The sequence below is a fragment of the Pleurodeles waltl genome, chromosome 1_1 (genome assembly GCF_031143425.1).
Source record: "Pleurodeles waltl isolate 20211129_DDA chromosome 1_1, aPleWal1.hap1.20221129, whole genome shotgun sequence".
Taxonomy (NCBI): Eukaryota; Metazoa; Chordata; class Amphibia; order Caudata; family Salamandridae; genus Pleurodeles; species Pleurodeles waltl.
The window spans coordinates 204535640-204555509 of NC_090436.1; the positions used below are offsets into that span (position 1 = coordinate 204535640).

Here is a 19870-nt window from a genome sequence, read left to right on the forward strand (position 1 = left end):
TTTATAGTTTGAAACGTGACCATTCTCTGTCTACCTCGTGGAACCTAATGTGCTTCACATTATTGAAATGCAGTGACATCTGATGTTTAGCCTCAGTTGAAAATGAAAAACTTGATTTTTTTGGCACTGATTTTGCTCCAGAATTTGCGTGGAGCAAAGCGCTCCATCTGGACAATTTATCAAAGTTCACATGACACATTCATTAACCTAACCAAACACAGTTGTGACTTGTACATTCTCCGGTCAAATAAACGCAAACACTCCTGCAAAATTAAAAGCATGCAGACAACCTCAGAGTACTTCACAGTGGGAGCGCGTTCAGAATAAGTTACACATTTGGTTTCCTATTAGGTGATTTTCCCAGACCCATGGGATGTTGACCTCAGGAGCGATTCGATCCTGGTTTCCCAGTAACAAGGTCGGATGCTCGAGCTGCAAGGTCACCGCTACTCTCCTACAGAGAGGCTCCAAGAAAGCAAGTGTTAAGAAGAGGCAGACAAAAAGAAAAGTCCTGTGGCCATGACAACCGGAATCGAGTCACAAGTATAAAGCACAAAACACAGAGCCTTTGTGAGTTTAATCCGGTACTTCGTCTGGAAAAGAATAAGGATCTCTGAAACTTCCCACCAGGACTGGCATTTGCTCCTATGCGGCCTAGAGCAGGAATCACATTTGCACGCCCTTCTCTGCCCAAATGTCTTCCTACCTGTAGCCTACAACTTCATATGTGAAGATATACCAAGTGCAAACTAGTACCTGCATTGACTTTTAAATACTGTTTATTTGCATCCTGATACTTGTAGACCTGCATTTATAGTGAGGACACACACACAACTACAAGAAGTAGGCTGCAAAGAGATACAGAAGAACGTCATAAAATACTACTAAACATTGAACACTAATGTTGTACTCACAAACATTATTTACTCAGAGAGACGGAAAACTTTCTCTTTTATAAAACAATAATTAGGTGTTCAGGTGTTCTCGACTGGCTCCCTGCTGGCCTGTCCGACCAAGTCTTCCTCTCTGCTCCCGAGTAAAATATGGCAGCAGGCATGGTGGGGGGTTGCTGGTGGGGTTTAGGCGGAGGTGGTTTGTGGTCATTGACTAGGCCTTGTCTGATTACAAACACTTTCCCACCCCTCCATCCGTCCTCATTTGAATCATCCACGTCCCGGCTAATTAATGAAGACGCCAAATTGTAGGTCAGGGCCAAGAAGGCACAGGTGTGAAGGAAAAAGGTATGATTAATGGCAGTATGGGCTTAACGCTGTAGACAAGTCAGAGGGAGAGAGCGGAATGATCTGTTTGCAGACAGTTCTTTGTGTCTCTCTAAAGGTCAGTGTGCTGGACGTGGACCCAGCTTACCCACGCTAAAAGCCGGCCATGCTCCCTCCCTTCCTCACTTTCTCAGGGACGATTGACTCACTTATTCTTACAACACGTCATTCGAGGGGATCATTCTCCATGCTACGTCATGTTGGATTCAACCACACCTTGGTGTACCATCTGAGTTTATAAACCAATCATACATTTATTCATCAAACAATTTAGATCTAATTAGCATTGAATCCATATCGCAAATGCCTCAGCCAATGTGATGTCAACTCACCTCAGGACTCCGACTAGAACTCATACAATTTCTCTTCCAGTAGTAGCATGCACCCTGAATCTTGCAGGGTTCATTTTCTCATTTCACCTGCCTGTCTAGGCCTTGCTTGCTCCTTTCAGGGTGAACATGTGCAGAAACCCCCCGGTCTGGTATGTGGTATCTAAATATCTTAGTTTGGACCAGGCCCTCTCTGCAGAGCCATCCCAATCTTTTTTGCCTTTACCCTCCTATTTTTGCTGAATTTGTTTTTACTAGCCTCAGGACTCTGCACACTTTACCACTGCTAACCAGTGTTATAGTGCACATGCTCCCTCCTTAAAACATGGTAACACTGGCTTATTCCCATTTGGCCTATTTAATTTGCATTTAAGTCTGTACTAAAGTGGTACTACATACACCCAGGGCCTGTAAATTAAATGGCTACTTGTGGGTCTGCAGCACTGATTCTGCCACCAACTTAAGTACCCCTTTTAACATGTCTCAGATCTGCCATTGTAGCATGTGTGTGCAGTCTTAAACTGTTATTTTGCAGTGTATTTAAACCATAAGACATGTACATTTAAGTTTGACATGTCCTGGTAGTGAAAAACCCTTAAATTCCTTTTTCACTACTGCAAGGGCGACCCCTCCCATAAGCTAACATTGGAGTTATCTTATTCCATTTAAAAAAGCTGTAATTTCCAAATGGGAGCAGGAGACCCAGTTCATGTTTGGTGCCTTTGGAATTGTAATGAAAAATCCTCTCTTATGGTAACGTCAGATTTTAAATTAGTTTTGAAAATGGCACATTTAGAAAGTTGGATTTTTCCTGTCTTAGACATTTAGTGCCTGTAGCATGTTTCTGGGTCACATGACTGGGTGTAGCTGACATTTCGGCTTTGTGCATTCTTTCTAGACAGCCACACAAAATAGAGCGCTTAGGTGTGCCTGGGTGGGACATTCATGGCAGGATGGGAGGGTGTAGCTGCGAACAGCCTTAGTCAGAGTTGAATAGACTGTGTCCTGCTGCCACATAAAGGGCTGCATGCCCCCTGTAGTTGGTCTGGAGCCAGGGCAGGGAAGGCAGGAAAAAGAGAATTTCTAGAAGCGTCTTTCACCTTCCAGAAGAAGGGCACCTGGTATAAATATTGGACCTCAGACAGCTTCAGTACATTTCTGGACCAGTGGATACTCTATCAGGAAGAAGGACTGTTGTGCTGCGGAAAGCACTCCCACTCTGCTAGACTGCTGCTCTGGAGAACCACTGTTGTCCTGCTGTGCTGACCTGCTGCTTTCTTGCCTGGCCCAGAAGGACTGGGCCTGCATCTGTGGAACCCAGGACGCCTAAGTGACTACAAGGTCTAGTTGATGGCCTCCTGACTAGGGCCTTAGGCAAAGAGGGCTCCAAAAACCTTGAACCCAGCACCTAGACTCTGCCAAATGGTGCCATCTCAGTACTGGACCCTTGAAAGGGGGCCTGAATTTGCTCTGCCAGCCCATCTGTGAACTCAGAAGAACTGGTGCATCTCCTCTGCTGAGAGTGTTCTCCTGACGCAAAGGACACTGCATCGACCTCACACCCCACATCAGAACCAACACCTGTGTGAAGCTTTCCGAACACTGGCCCTTGCATCTTTAATTGATGGCAGCCTCAATGATAATGTAGGTTCTGGCATCGCAGCTCCACAGACACCTCGGAATCACTGCTTTCCATCAGCTGCATGACACATCATTGGCAGAACCTCGCAATGCTCTGAAATTAGAAACTAAAGTACTTTATTCAGCAGGCTAACTGGGTCCCTCTAGTGGGCCCGCGCTCCATCACGGTTGTCAGGTTTTGTTACTGGGGGCCAGTTTTGCAACGGTGCTGCAAAATCAGCCCCCAGCAACAAAAGCAGCAAGCCAGCATAATTCACTCATTGTTTCCAGCCTCCGGGTGTTGGCCGGTGCTTCACACTGACACTCAACTGCTGTTTTTGTGGGGGCTGGTCTGACAAAATTGCCAGGGCTTCTTTCGGTTCGGAGTCCGGCCCTGCATATGTGAATAATTCAAGAATAAAAAAACATTTTATTTCTTGTTTAAACAAAAGTAATTCGGACTAGTACACTATAAACAGTAACACGTTTCACCCCTTTAATGGATTTCTCATGGCAGTAAAAACATTATCTTGTCGGGAACAAAGTAGCACAACAGATTTACACTAATGAAGCCTCACCATTGTGATGACCTCATGGGGTAGTGTGCATGGTGAATCATTATTTTACTCGTGTAATAATATACATATTAGTGTTTCCTATGCCCTATGAAGCTTTTCTCTTTGCTGTGCTCACCAGTGAAACACTACAAACTGATGCTTAGTGACTGACCTGATCTGTCACCATTTCGACTCCCACCATTAGGCCCTTTCCTCGGACATCACCAACAATTTCAAACTCGTCACGCAGCTTGGCCAACTCCAACAAGAGGTAGGTTCCAACCACTTCGCTGTTCTTCTGTAAGCCGTCCTCCTCGATGGCCTGGTGAGATGGAACGACAGACAAGAGAGAAACGGCCTGATTTAGATGATATGAAACCACTGGCGGAGAACAAGATCGTAAACACAAGGGCAGCACTGCTTGCAGCACTACCCTGGAGGGTTATGATCGCCGCGACTGCAAGACAGGCACCCACCGCCGTGTCTGTAATATGGCGCTCGGACCGTCGCATTGGCGCCGGTCGGACTGCCATCCGCATACCTGGTTGTCATGAAACCGCCAGGCTGGTAATGAGGCCCTTAATGTTTAATTGTAGAGTGACAGTTTCAGTGCGTACTTTTATAGTTACTTGTGACGTTTAGAAATGAAACATTGTAGACCTCAGGATGTCTATTTGGAGAAACATCTTTTTTAAGTTTGGTATTGGCCAAGACCTTTGTTTTCACAAAAGTCCTAAATATGTATGTACACACATGTATAGAGGACCTTTCCGTCAACCCTCATCCATTGCCTTGTTCTGGTGTCATTCGTTTCTTGCTTCCACCCACCACAGCATACAACATAACAGAAATGGATCAGCCCCCTTTACCCATTGTGTCTTCCCTTAGAATGACCTCATTTTGTCTGTGCACAGCCACCCAAAAGATATAATCCACTTAGGTGCCATGTTTTTTAATTTTCAGTAATCTATGTGTTAACATTATGTGAAGTCACTTTTAGTGCATTCAATGCAGTCCCTGGCAGGATGCCATAAAGGAATATAATTAGTTATTCGTCTAAAGATATGGTTCTGTGATTTGTTTGTCCATGCATACACTATCATGCATATCTCACATTCAGTTATTTAATTTACTAGCTTGCATTCATTGTGATCATTTAGCTGTCTATAAAATTGTACCAAAAGTAAGCATCTGTTCGTGGCATCTGGTGCTGTAGATTCACATGCTTAGTATAATTCAGCCATCTAGTGTTGGGATCGGAAGTGTGCAAGTTGTTTCTCTTCGAAGAAAATGTTCAAGTCATGAGATAGAGTAACTCCTCCTCTTTCTGGCAATGTGCATGGGCATCAACTCCATTGTTAGATTGTTTTCCCCAGAAGGTAGGTGAGGATGGAGTGGAAGCATAGTATAGTAAGATGTCCATGCTAAATTAGTGTGTGATACCTTATAAAAATAACTGTAACACACAGAGGTGTCCAGAGAGGAGGGTGGTTGCATGAAAATCTATAGCACCACAAGCCACGAGCAGATGCTTACTGGGTAAGTAACTTTTTTCCATTTGAGGCATGTGTAGCTGTAGATACACATGCTCACCATTGACTAAAAACAGTCCTCCTCAAAAAGCTGTGGCTAACCTGTGGGGGTTACAGTTGTTTGAAATATTGTACATAGACTCTTTGCCCAACATTAGCTTGTTGACTGGCCATCACATCTACACAATAATGTTTAGTAAATGTACGTGGTGCAGACCATGTAGCTGCCTTACATATGTCAACTATAGGTATATTTCCTAGAAAGGCCATTGAAGTTCCTTTTTTACTAGTGGAGTGAGCTCTTGGAGGGATAGGTAAAGTTATTTTAATTTTAGCATAACATGTTTGAATGCCTTTGACACTCCAATGTGCAACGCCTGCTTTAGAAATGTCTTTCCTTTGCCTGGTTTCGAAAAGGCAACAAAGAGTTGTTGTGGTTTCCTAAATGACTTGGGGCCACATGTACAAAGCTTTTTTCTTGTTGCAAATGGCCTGATTCGCAGAATAAGGCATTTGCAACAAGAAGAAAGCATTTGGCGATGAACAAACCCAATTTTGTGATTCTGTAATCTCTTTACTGAATTGCAAATAGGGTTTGCTAGTCGCAATTATGAAGGGGCGTTCCCTTCCTGATTGCAAGTCGCAGTGCAATGTATGATTGTTTTGTGACCGTGAACGTGGTCACAAAACAACCGCAGTTAGCACCAATTTCAAATTGGTGGTAACCCATTCACAAACGGCAAGAGGTCGCCATGGGACCCCTTCCCCTTTGTGAATGGTAGTGAAAATATTTTTTCAGAGCAGGGAGTGTTCCCAGGGACCACTGCCTGCGCTGATAAAATGAAAAGAAAACTTTTCATTTTTATTTTTGAAATGCAGCCTGTTTTCCTTTAAGGAAAACGGGCTGCATTTTAAAAAAAAAACTGCTTTTAGTCACAGACATGGTGGTCTCCTGTCCCCAGCAAGCCACCATCCCTGTGAGTGCAGTCATTCCCAATGGGGTCGCAAATTATGACCTACCTCATGAATATTAATGAGGTAGGTCATTTGCGACTCCATTGGGAATCGCAAACAGTGTGAGGTACTGCGAGTCGCAAAAAACTTTGGGTCGTACATCTGGCCCTTGGTTCTATCAATATAATTCATAAAGGCACTTTTCACGTCTAAAGTATGTAGATCCTTTTCCGCAACAGATTCAGGATGGGGGAAAAAATACTGGCAATTCAATAGATTGACAAAGCTGGAACTGAGACACCATCTTTGCAAGAACTGCAGGATTGGTATGTAGAACCACCCTATCTCTATTAGCTGGAAAAAGGGGTTTTCTAAGGTAAATGCCTTAAGCTCACTGACACATCTGAGTGAAGTGATAGCATTTAGAAATTATGCTTTCCATGATAAAAGCTGGAGGGGACAGGAGTGGAGGGCCCATTTATCTTGTTAGCACAAATTAAGATTACATGTAGGGGCAGGAAGTACACTAGAAGGAATAACTCTTTCAAGGTTTTTAGGGAGACTTTAATGATAGGAATCATGAATAGATATTTTGTAGATAAGCAGCCTTATGGATGTAAGATCTAGACCAGTAGTATGAAAATGGAATAGATAATAGATAATGTCTTGAACATTGAGGATTAAAGAGTTGAATTGTTTGAAATGACAGTAGTGGACAAATCTTTTCCACTTTGCAGCATAACAAGCATGGCTAGTTGGTCTGCTTGCTTTCTTTAGAATGTCCATACAGGGTTGTGGTAGGTTCAAATAACCAAACTCTAGGACTTCAGGAGCCAGAAAACAAGGTTAAGGGATTTGGGGTCTGATTCCTCCATGATTTTGCGTGAGAAGGTCCTGTCTGTTAGGCAGTACTTTGTGGGTAACTACTGAGAGTTTTAACAGTGTGGTGACCCATGGCTGCCATGCCCATTTGGAAGCTACTTGGATGAGGGTAAGATATGTCTGCAAAAGTTTGCAAACCACAAATAGAAGTAGTGAGAGAGGTGGAAATGTGCAAGCAAACATCCCTGACCAACCAATCCATAGTGTGTTGCACTTGGACTGATGGAAATATGGAGATGAAGTTGTGGCATTTTGCAATTTCTACTGTGGCAAAAAGGTCTATTTCTGGGTGACCCCAAAGCTGGAAGTATGGGAGGAAGACTTGCAGGTGGAGCTCCCATTCATGGACTTGTTGACACCTCCTGCTGAGGAGATCTGAACATTCATTGTCCTTTCCTAGAAGGTGCTACACTAACAAGTGAATGTTTGATTTGACAGCCCATGTCCAAATGGTATGGGCTAGGTGAGAGAACTGATGGTGCCACCTTGCTTTTGGAGGTAGTACATGGCAGTCATACTGTCTGTTTTGAGGAGGACTACCTTGCTAATCAGGTGAAGGAGGAAGGCTTTTAGCACTAGATGAACAGCTGGCAACTCCAGGTGATTGATATGGAGATGTTTCTGACTGATCGTCCAGTGTCCCTAGATAGTGAAATCTTGTGAATTGACTCTCTAGGCTGTGATGGAGGTGTCCATTATTATGGTTCTCTAAGGAAAGGGGTCCAGGAAAGCATGTCCTTTTAGGAGATTGTTTGTGTTCCACCATTGCAGAGACTGGCAAGCTTGACGGCTGATCAACACTAGATCTTCCAATTGACCCTCCGCTTGGCACCATTGGTGCGCTAAGCACTCTTGCAACAGATGCATGTTGAGTCTGGCATGAGGTACTATGGCTACCCATGAAGCCATCATAAAGAGGAGATGGATGACTGTCCTCACGGTTATCTGCTGAAGAAGCTAAAACATTGGAATAAGCATTTGGAAGGATTGAATCCTGGTGGCATTTGGGTAAGGTGTACCTCATGGTGAATCGAGGATGGCTCCTAGGTAGGGTTGTATCTGGAGAAGCTAGAGATAAGATTTGACTGCATTGATGGTGAATCCCAGTTGATGAAGTACATTTATGGTGGCTTGAGTGTGTTGGAAACACTGTTGCCAAGTAACGCTTTTGATAAGCCAGTCGTCTTAGTATGGGAAAACGTTTCCTGCGCAGGTGGGCTGCTACCACTGCAAGACATTTTCTGAAGACCCTGGGGGTGGTTGTGACCCTGAAAGGTAACACCTTGATTTGGAAATGTTCGGTGTTTATTACAAACCTGAGGTATCAGCAGTGCGCCGGGTAAATGGGGATGTGGAAATAGGCGTATTTTCATGTCGAGTGCTGCCATGAGGTTGCCTTGTTGGAGTAGTAGGATGATATCTTGAAGAGTGATCAGGTAAAAATCCTCTGAGAGGATGTACTGGTTTAGGGGTTTGAGGTCCAAGATTGGTCTCAGGGACCTGTCCTTTATTGAGAATAAGGAAGTAGAGTGAATAGGCCCCTGTGAGCTCAAGACAATAACCATGTTGGATAATATTCAACACCCACTGGTCGGTGGTGATATTCCATCAGGTGGGGGAAACCCCTGTAATCGTTCCCCAACAGGCGTAGGGTGGTTGAGGGGAATGGCGGGCATGTCAAGGTTTTGTTGTGATGGCAGAGGTTCTTTGTGAAGTCTGATTTCCCTCTGTCCTTAGAATTATTGCCCTTGTAGGAGCCTCTATTGTAACCACTGAGGTAGGGAGAACACCAAAAGGAGCCTCTTTGAGGTGATATTTGTAACGCTCCTGTGGCTTTAGCCATTTCATTGCCATTTTGTTTTGTATTTTTTCAAGCAGGGTGACCAACTGAGGGGTGAACACATTTTCACCATCAGAGGGAAGTGCCAGTATGCTTTGCTGTACTTCTGGCTTGAAGCCAAGGACCCTGAGGCAGGCATTATCACCGAGTAGCACACTGGAATTAATTCTTCTTGCTGCTGTGTCAATTGCATCTAAGACGCAGTGGATTGAGGTGTTGGCAATTAACTTGCCCTCAAGGCGATCTTGTACGCTCTCTTTTTGTATTCATTTGGAAGATGTTAGAGGAGCCCCTCCATCGCATCACCGTGAGCTCTATCGTAATGGCAGAGAAGGCCAAAGAAGTTAACAATTCTCCATTAGTTGGCAGACTGGGCAGTCACCCTCTTCCCTGCTTTCCTTGTCTGGTGGTAGCCCCTCACCAGATGTTTGTGAGTTTGTTCTTTTCTTGCTGTTCTTTTTCTTTCCAGGGAGTCAGGAGGCAGCTGGCCGTTAATATTTGTGAGGTCAGATGGAAATGCTTTGCGTTTGCCTACTCTCGGAGTTATGACACATGCCTTGACAGGTTCTTTGAAGATGTCCGGTGTGTGCCTGAGCATCCCCTTAGATGCCCAGACACACAGTAGATACTGTGCTGTGTGCTGTATAGTGGTAGATGTTGTGGTGAGTGTCTGAGCATCCCTTAGACATATTAAACACTGAGCATTCAGGCTAAACCTGAAACCAGTGTTTAGCCGATGTGGTGTTCACTATTTAACAAAAAGTATTCAAATGGCCATACAACTTTATGGAGCCCTAAATTGTGTCAACCTTATGAGTGATTACAATCTTACATCAAGGACAGCAGATCCAACAGCACAAGCTACAGGATTTCCCCCAAAGGTGTTGAAGTGCAGAGCTTGAGACATAGACCTTGCAATTTCTGAAAGAATAAAATAAGACACACATTAACATCCTGAAGCATTTGGAGACCTTCCAAGCATACTGTGAGTTAGTCACCAACACATAACCGAAGCAATTTACAGGCAAATAAAAGCTCATAAAATAAATAAAAAATTGGATTATGTGAATTTAACAAGATTTTATGGATGTAAAATTTCAACTGTGGGAGACAGGTTCAAGCAGAAATTGTCTCACTGGAATATGAAAATATAACCAAGAAAACTTTTCTCCTCAAACCTTTCTACAACCAATACAAGTTTCCCACAATATTCCAGTATGAAGGTTTTGTTAAATTTTGCATAATTTGGTATACTTTGAGAAATTGCAGTCTCATTCCTACTGTATACCATCTTTATATCCTTTCAATATTTTTGTCAAAATTGCATATGGTTATCCTCTTTCCAGATAAACACATTTTCATCAACGTTTGCTTATTGGTCCCCCACTATCCTTGTTTTTTGGAATATCTTATTGTTTTTCATTTTTAATAAAACGTTTCAATTATTTAATAATGGATTCTAATGAATTTCATTGCATCCAACAGATTACAAAAAACACATTTCATGTTTCAACCGACACCACTGGGGAGCCCGGCTGATGTGAATGCAGAGCATGAGTCACACTGCAGAAGAAAGTCAGATCCTATTTTACTATCAAACATCTAATAATTCTTATGTTAATTAGTCACTCAATGTTTGAAGGCTTTCACTGTGGTTTATCTTTGGACTTCTCGGTTACTCTCAGGAGTCTAGCATCCCACCAAGACACCTTTATTGCCTGCCCGTTCCTATAACTTAGGCAGCGCATCAGATTCCTCAGCCTCCACCCACGTACTAAGATCACGTCACCAGCAATGACTCTCTTGACCATTGCTAGTGCTAGATCAATAAATCGACAGGGGGCTTGTACCATCATAGTTCGAGTCATGAAATCTAAAAGACATGTTCTTAGTTTATGGGTAGGCTGTCTGCCTGCCCATTGCATCAATAACTCCACCACCTTTCCTAAACATGGCTGTAATTTGCAGCAGGACCATAGCATATGACAGAATGGTGCACCCTCCTGTGCACATGCGGTACTTGTCTACTACAACTAGGAATATGGTATGAGTCTGGCTAGGGTCAGGTAGGTTCAATGTATGCAATTAAATTGAAGTAATTTGAGCCAGGAATAACTAGAAACCTTTTGAATGCATAGTGGAGAGGCCACCTATTCTATGTCTTTGAGATCATCATCCAGTTCCTCCTCCCAACTAGCCCTGAGTACCCTCAGATCGCTTTCTCTGAGAACCTCGCACACAATATTGACTGTGTGTCTCCCCCATTCCATGTTAATAAGATTTGTAACATTTGTTCTGTCCCTTGCTAGGTACGTGCCTGTTCTCTTTTCTCAACAATGGCCTTGACAGTAGCTGCATGTGTCAACAACGTTTCTGTGGGAGCATGGAGTCCAAATTCATTTCTTTTTTTCTCAAACATCCTAAAGATGCATTACTCATGCAAATTTCCCACCTGCAAGGCTCGTGCACATGATAAATGTCTGCTTCAACTTTTTAAGGGGTAGCTGGGCCATAAAAGGGATCCCTGGTGCATATGCCATGTGTTGTCTAGCTCTCTGAAACCATCTATGCTAGAAACATCTAGTAGTTTCAGGGAAGAGAGTAGCAGGGCAGGAGGGTTGATGCATGCTAAAGAACACCCCAGCTATAGGTTTATCTTCCAGTGCCCCTGCACCAGTGGAGCCTCCTGGAAGCCTCTGAGGCAAAGCATGGGACAGGCTGCCAGGTGGTATGTTTTGAAAGCAGGTGCAACAAGCTCCTTTTCCTCATATTTAGTTCTTTGAACAGGCAGCCAGTGATGGTGTCTAGAAAGGAGAAGAGCAGGTATAGTAGTTGTAGAAGGATACCTTTCGCAATGGCTACTCTACTGATCAGAGTAAGAGGAAGTTTCCCCCAGAAACTCAGAGATCACCTCGCAGCTGCAAGGGCTCTAGTTAAGTTTCCTGCCTTAACATCATCTTCTCATCTATAAGCATGCACCTCTAGATATTTGAACTAACAGAGCAGCACTTACCTAGATGTGTCAGGAGGACAGATACATTGAGTTCCTTCCTGGGTCAACAGGAAGATACAGGATATAGATAAGATTAGCTAGAGCCTGCGGGCCATGACATACTCTTCATGATTTAATAAAAACACAGGTAAGCTAACATGGTTGTTACAGGCATATAGTCATCTACACATGATGACACTGCATGTGTATGGTCCTCAGTACACCCCTATCCGATGTTCCTTCCCCAGTCTGCATGGATATCTGACAAATGGATCCATTGCTAATTTATATAGGAACAGAGACAGGGTGCATCCCTGATGCATACTTATACTAGTTGGGATGTGGGTGGACGCTACACTCCCAGTCTTAACCATCACTGTAGGGCCTACATAAAGCAAACAGATACATAACAACATCTCCTTATCACATCTCATAGCTTCAAGCACATACAAAATGTAGCTTAACTTTAGATACCAAACAGCTTTTCCATGTTGATGGAGTCTGCAGTTGCCTGTCTGCCTTCTGTGGGAATTGCATCTAGGACATGAAACAGTCTGCGAGTGTTGGGCAGTGTGCTGCTCCCTAGAACAAATATGCAATAGTCCGGATGTATGAAGTAAGGAATAACCATCAAATCCTATCTGAGAGCACCTTGGCTAATATTTTACAGTCTAAAATAAGGATAGAAAGAGGGTAGTAGGAGGAACAGTCTATTAATAAGCCAGGTTTTGGCAGCATGTAAAATATTTGCCTCTCGGGCCGCGGGTAGCAATATAACTCTCTCTCTCTGAATGTTTGGTACATGTTTAAGAGTCGATGAGACAGTCAGTCTTTAAAAGTTTGTAAAATTTCAATTGGAAGTCAGTCATTACCTGGGTTCTTCAAGCATTTGTCAGCTGACAACAAAATAGGGCCTCTAGTGTGCTCCTGACACTTGAATGCATGCTCTTTACACAGATGGGTCAGTGCCTGCCCCAGTCTCATAGAAAAGTCTATAATAATGACTGAATACATCATTTATGCCTGATTGCAAGTGAAGGAAATCACCTTCCGAGTGCCGGATAGTTGTAATCATGGTATGTGTAGTCTCCGCTTGAATCAGCCTCACCAATAAACTGCGTGTCTCCCTCTGATTACTTCAATGTCATGTATTCCCTATAATTGCCCTGGTGCAATTCAGCATGGAGCTGTCTCTTTTGTATCAAGTCTGTATTATCTGCTTGCGAGCCATGAGGCTGTGTCAATGCGATGCAGATGCCACTCTCAGTCTTACTGAGTAGTGTGTTTTGATACTATAAAAGTCAGCGGTGGATCCGGCATTTATCTAAAAAAGCTGCTTCAAATCTTCTGCTATGCTGACCCTGTATGCCAGCGTTGTTGGCTGTCATGTTGAGATTTCAATGCGTATGTCACCCTAGTGTATCGTCAAGAGCAAGGGGTTATGGTCTGAAAAGGGTCTAGCTACCCTGCCCCCTGTGCCAGTCCAAGGAGGTTCACAGTTGCGAAGATCATGTCTAGTCTATTGTGTAGGGAGTCAAGGACAGAATAGAGAGAATATGTCCTCCTCTCTGGATTTATAGCCCTCCACATTTATCTCCACATCTTTGTGATGCCCCAGTTCAATCCCATACAACAATCTCTCTGTATTTACATGCTGGTGTTCTGGGCAGTGGGGGTGAGACCTATCTTTGCCCACATTCACAACGCAGTTAAAGTGTCCTGCTACTATAAGCGACTCTTAGGGGATCCTGACCATCACCATGGCAAGGCCATCAAAAACACAACCTGCTCAAAATTAGTAAGGCACACCTCCCGTAAATGAAGCACCCTTTCATCCAATTTGCTCCCACATAGATGTACCCTCCCTCTGGGTCAACGCCTGCGCCTTAACTGTGAAAGGCACCCATGGCAGCACCCACACAAGTACGCCTGTGCTGTATGCCAAAAGGAGGTGCTCAGTAGCTGAACCCGCCACCTATGTCTCAGCTGTCTCCTTTTGACTAAGCAAGACGAGTCTCCTGTAAGATCGCAAAATGTGCGCTCCGCCTTTTCAGAGAAGCGTACATTTGATGTCTCTTCAAGGAATTTATGAGGCTTCTAATATTCTGTTTGATAGTTAAGTATCTGATAGTGTTTCCCATTTGTGCATGCATTGGTAAAGAGAGAAATACATAGTTCGGGCATGTGCCGTTATCATATTTAATGGCTACATTGGACTTTCGAGACATATGTGGGTCAGTGTACTTGGGTAATGTAACTTGCGTGTGATAACAATATCTTCATGTGTTCCCTCTAGTCAAACAAACGAAAACCAAAACATCCTCAACTCAAACTCTGGGCTTCCTCCAGCCACAGAAAGTTGAATCTTTTGACAAACCTGAGGGGTTGCACAAGGTGCCCATCTTGGTAGTAAACCACTCAGCTGGCTGTAGAACCCAATAAATACCACTATCTTGATCACTAGGGGTGGAACCTCTAAGCATCAGCTATTGTGCTATTCTAGGGCCTGGAGGCTGGAACTATACTAATCTATGGCCGCCATCTTCATTGCCCTGGCCACACCCCTCCTTGTCCTGATATATAATGGATTCTATTTCACACCTTCCTCTTATATACTATGTCTGAGGGAGAACACTAACTGAGTAAAACAAACTGCTGCGAAGAAATCAGTTGGAAATGAAATGTAAACTGATTTGCACTGGGAGAGCTATAAGGCATCGGAGTTCACCTGGTAACTACAATACTGCTGTGCCCATAATCTAGTTATTTCCTATACTCTCTGAGCAGACCTTCAACTAGCCTATTGTTGAAAGCAAAATTTGCCCCGGATATTTGAAAACATATTTCGAAAAAGCTGTTACTTTTGTGTGAATGCGTAAACTCCACAGAAAGTCAGAGAGGCCATTTTGGATTTGGGGTGAATGGAAATGCCACACCTTTTGAGGTTTAGTGGCACAGGACAGCCTTCAGTGTATAGAAAACCACTGGTGTTATATGCCTGACAAGGTGTATTGCATAATATTGGAAATCAAAGGTATGTGCCTGGAAATTGAGGTGTGCAATGAGGCTCACTCTGTATAAAGATTGAAGTTTGTAAACTCATCTATGCTTACTACTAAACAAGCAAGAGTTGGTGTTATGAGAAGAAATTACAAAGAAAAGAACAAAGTACATTATCTCATGCTTAACGCTCATCCTTAAGCAACTGAAGAGTGCATAGGAATCAAGGTCTCATAAGTGAAAAACATACCTATTTGAGTTCCACTCACACAAGACTCACTTTGGAAAGTAATTGAGGCTGAAATAAAAGACAGAACCTGATCTCCTGAGAAATATCTATACGAACAGAAGTATCGTACAGATGCTCTTCAACAGGACGTGCAGTGAGAATGCTAAAGTGTTTGTGAAGAGGTGATGTCCCAAACTCCCTAGGCATTCCAGAATCCAGTAGAATAAGTACATTTGCCTGCCAGGAAGTAAGGCAGCAAAGACCACTAGAGAATAGTAATAGAGAGCAATTACTGATGAGTTACTTTAGACAAGGCAAGCAAGAACAATCTGGAATTACCTTTTCGTTATAAATATACAAGCCAAATGATGACAAATTCAATTTTTATGGGGCCATGATCCCAATTCCAGTAATATCCTTTTCTAAATAATCTGCTTGGAGGCTTTGAGGAACTTCACATAAAGTCTGAATTATAACTTGCCCAGGTTGTGCTGAACAGTTTTAAGAGCTGTTTTTAATTGCCTTGAATTCCAACCCTTCTGATTAACTGAGTGAGAAAGCTACAGCCCACAGAGATATGGGGGTATATTTATCAATGAATTGCATTGCCCTTGCACAATGCAAAGGGGCACCAAGGCAACACAACTACTAAACCAAAATTATCAAGCCACGCAAGGCCATCTTGCATGGCCCTGAGTGACTTGATCAATCCAGAGTAATGCAAAACAGTCAAATCACTGCATTGCATTACTCTGCCCCATGAAGGTGTTACATGGGTGGAGCATGAGTGTTCCCACGCATCCAACCATGGCGTTTGGCGTGTTCCCAGATTTACCATTACTGGTATACCTGGGACTGCATCAAAATGCTACGTCTCACCAGTTGAAGCATCACGAGGAGAAATATCTTTATTTCTCCTCATTTTTCCACTTTCTATGTTTGTTGCACTTTGCAGCACATGTAGAAAGAGGAAAATGCTTCCGCGGATGGTTTTTGTGCAGAAAAACGTACCTTCTTGCACAAAAACAACCCTGCCAGTAAAACAAGCACCCTTGCACCACGGAGCAAGGGTGCCTGCTTTGGCTTTAAGCAGCCAAAAGGGCACTAGAGCAAGGAAAGACAGGAATGTTCCATGTAGTTATTAAATATGGTGCGTTCCTGCCCTTTCCCTTTCATGCACCACAGCAAGGTGGCTTGCTGTGCTGCATGGAAGCTTAATGACTATGCACCATGGTCTTTAAGCTCATGGAGAACTCTGTATATCTCTACATAAGTGTTCTCATCTGGGTAACGATATCACAATATACTGCTTTGAAAAGCAGCCATCAACAGGAAGACCAATATTTTGATTCTAAGTGATATTAATTTACTTTTAGAGACATGCTTACATCACTACCAGGTGTGGCTTCTCAAACAGAATTACAGTGCAACGTATTAGATCAAAATTGTGCACAATTAACAATTATTCTCAATAAGGAAGTAATGTTTTATGGATGCTGGTATTTTAAATAAGATCTAGTCGGTTTCACAACATCCATCAGAGGTGTGCATGGGTCAGAAAGATTCTCTGAGCCATGAAGATGATCTACTTGCCTACAGATTTAACAACAAGTATCCAATTTACCTTTCCAGGATGAGGACTGGCTGGAAGTTAATGAAAGCTGATTGCGCCATCTTCTATCTTCAACTAGGAATCTAATAGTACTACGTTTACTATTGCTTCAGATAGAGGCAATCTTTCCTTAATTGCTAAAGTTTGTGCAAACTCAGTATTGTCTGTGTCTTCTCCTGACACCATGAATCCACTTAAGAAGACTACCCATAGTTTCCTTCATCTAAATGATCTTTGATTTACCACAGAACTAACATGTGCCAGAGGGTATTTAAAAAAGCACAACTCCTCTGGTGCATCAACTATTGCAACTCCTCAGAGCTGATTATTTACTTGCCTTTAAACACTATGAAAAATGGATTCAAGATGTATTTGTGCTCATTCCTACCAAACCTCCCTGCTAACAACTTCTAACACAGTCCGTCACTACAGCCTGGTGGAATTAAGCAAACAAAAGTGCCACAAAACTACTCATTTTTTTAACACAATAGAACTTATTAGCATTTATGATTCTCATTTTATATCATGAAAGCCTGTGAAGATCCACCACTATGGGGCATTATGGTTCCAAAAAACAAGTCATAATTCTAACAAACAGGCACAGTTGTCTGCTATGAAATCAACAGTCCTTACGGCACTATTTCCACAGCTGTAGTGCACACTTTTGAATTACAGGACCACCTCTCTCCGTAATGGAGGCAGACGTTAAGTAGAACCAGTAAGCTGCATTTTCTGAGCAAGGTAATGGAATTGTGGAAGGAAAAAAATGAATTCTACTAATGAGTGTTTGAGTGAGGCTTCTCATTATTATGTATGTTTGAAGTGTCATACATGCACACACACAAATAGACAATCCAAGCTTTGTAAAATAGGATTCAGTGCACTCAGGTTTACAATAAACAGCCGTGAGGCAAAGTACATTAGGTTTTCCTGTCCATAACACATCACTTTTGGTGGTTTGTTACAGAACCAGGATGCTACAACACATGGTCTTACTTTCAAAGACTTTTGCAGAACATTGGCAGTTAAAAATGGGGACAGTATTTCATTGGCAAAATGACCAACATTAACTGCATTCTGTAAATTCATCTAAATAATTATTATATCAGCAATAAAGCAGTACTGATTATTTGCAGACTTTCTGTTGCAGCTTTGACTAGCTTAAGACACTGTTTCTTACCCGTTGTTGTAACAACAGCTCCCATTGGAAATCCATTGCCAATTCCTTTTGCCATTGTAACGATATCAGGGACTACGCCATGGCCTTGAAATCCCCAAAAATGGCTGCCTGTTCGACCAAACCCCGTCTGAACCTTTTGAAGTAAAAACAAGTCCATTGATTAAGCCAAACGAGATTTCATTTGTCATACAATGTCAGCTCTAGCCATAAAATACTCAATGCATTTTTTCCACTAGTTGTAGGTGTTTTGCAAAGTTTCCAACATTCCCACTATAATAGGTATATGAACAGAGTGAGTTGTTTTACCACCTTTACTGACATTTTTACTTTGCACATTTGTAAAAAAAAAAAAACATTTTTAGAAGCTGCTGTTTCTGTTTTTGAACTTGAAAAGGTAATTTGGGTGTATTGTTGCTCCTTCTTGGTATTCCATGAATAGACACTGGGACACGTCTGTTACTACTTAACTACTGTTGGTAGCATTGCATCAAACATGATTTTACAGATTAGAGTCCTATGTCAGCCGTGTGAGTGGAAAATTGTAATGTTCAGTGCTCAGATCACAGTCAATGCACATAGACGTGTAGTATGTACATAACTATGATTCCCTGCTTCATGCAATGCATGTTTACATTAATCAAATGTAAGATCCTGTTGGGATTCCAAGAGTACGGGCCCATAGGTAGTGCCAGAGAACGAGCCAGGTAAATTAAATATACATTTTTAAATAAACCCGTAATATAACAACTTGATGGGTATTTGCAAACACCTAGTTTGTGTGTAGGAAGGGGAACCATTCACAGAAAAGTTTAACTTTTCTCTTGAAACAGTGCTCTCAGAAATAAATTCAAAATGTTCTCAGTTGGCTGGTCTTTAGCGCTATTCTTACTGATTCTGACAAAATCCAGCACAACGGGGGTTAGAATTTATTGGATAACATAAAAACTCTGCATGTTCCGGTAACTACCGGACATTTTACACCCAGTAAATTTGAGTCTGCTTGACTTGCTTAAATTTGCCTAGGTTATTAAGGGAGTGTGGCGTTACCCGCAAACACAATAATTAAAAAATTTGTGGTAACAGTAGTTTCTGCACATATCAAAATTAAATGGTCACTCGTACCTAAATAAAATATAAGTAAATAGCATAAAAGATACAAAATGCACACCTTACCCTTGCATGTTCAATAAATTACTGCATTCACTGTGGTAAAAATATCTTACAGTATTATTTTCTATTTGCAACTGGAATATTCACAGAGACTTCCTTTCTTTTAAAGTCATCTGGTGATTTAAAAAACAAATCCATTCACTTGTCATGTCACCTTGGACAGGCAATCTTCTCGGGTTTGGGACCGCTGCTGCTTAACAGGTGAAAATAGACTGAGGAAAGCTGAGTGTGAAAACATAACTTCAAAACACTGAAAACATATCTACCATACATAAATACTTCTTAATGAAAATCGTGGCATGCACATGAATCCATCATCAAGCCCCTACCCCCAAATATGCAAAAAACCTGGGTTAAAGTGGTAAATTAACCAAGTCTTTCAAAGAGTGAGAAGTGAGTGTGACTGATTTAAGGAATTAAAACAAGACATTTTAGAAGGGAGATTTTTTTTAAAATGATGGGAGACTATATTTTTGTAGTGTATTTATTCAAATGCTATCCTGGTGCAGTAACAGAGAGAGGTAGATAAACAAGTGTATGAGCACTTGCTCTTTACTTCAGCACCAGGAAGCAAGGCTATGCTAAAACATATGTAAGGGGACCCATTCTCGAAGCTTTCCACCACTTGGATAAAGTTGAAGGTTCTGTGCTCCTTCAACAAAGCATACCAGGGCAAAACTGAAAAAAAGAGAC

General features: G+C 42.3%; 1 protein-coding gene across 1 annotated transcript in view; it reads right to left on the reverse strand.

The window, feature by feature from the left end:
* The window catches only part of AGXT2 (alanine--glyoxylate aminotransferase 2), a 206065-nt gene that overhangs the window by 60156 nt on the left and 126039 nt on the right, over positions 1–19870 (reverse strand). Inside the window, exons 10-12 of the mRNA XM_069220773.1 lie at positions 18008–18140; positions 9827–9915; positions 3959–4108 (exon numbers count right to left, since the gene is read on the reverse strand). Coding sequence (XP_069076874.1) covers positions 3959–4108; positions 9827–9915; positions 18008–18140 — 372 coding nt within the window. The remainder of the gene's footprint in view (positions 1–3958; positions 4109–9826; positions 9916–18007; positions 18141–19870) is intronic.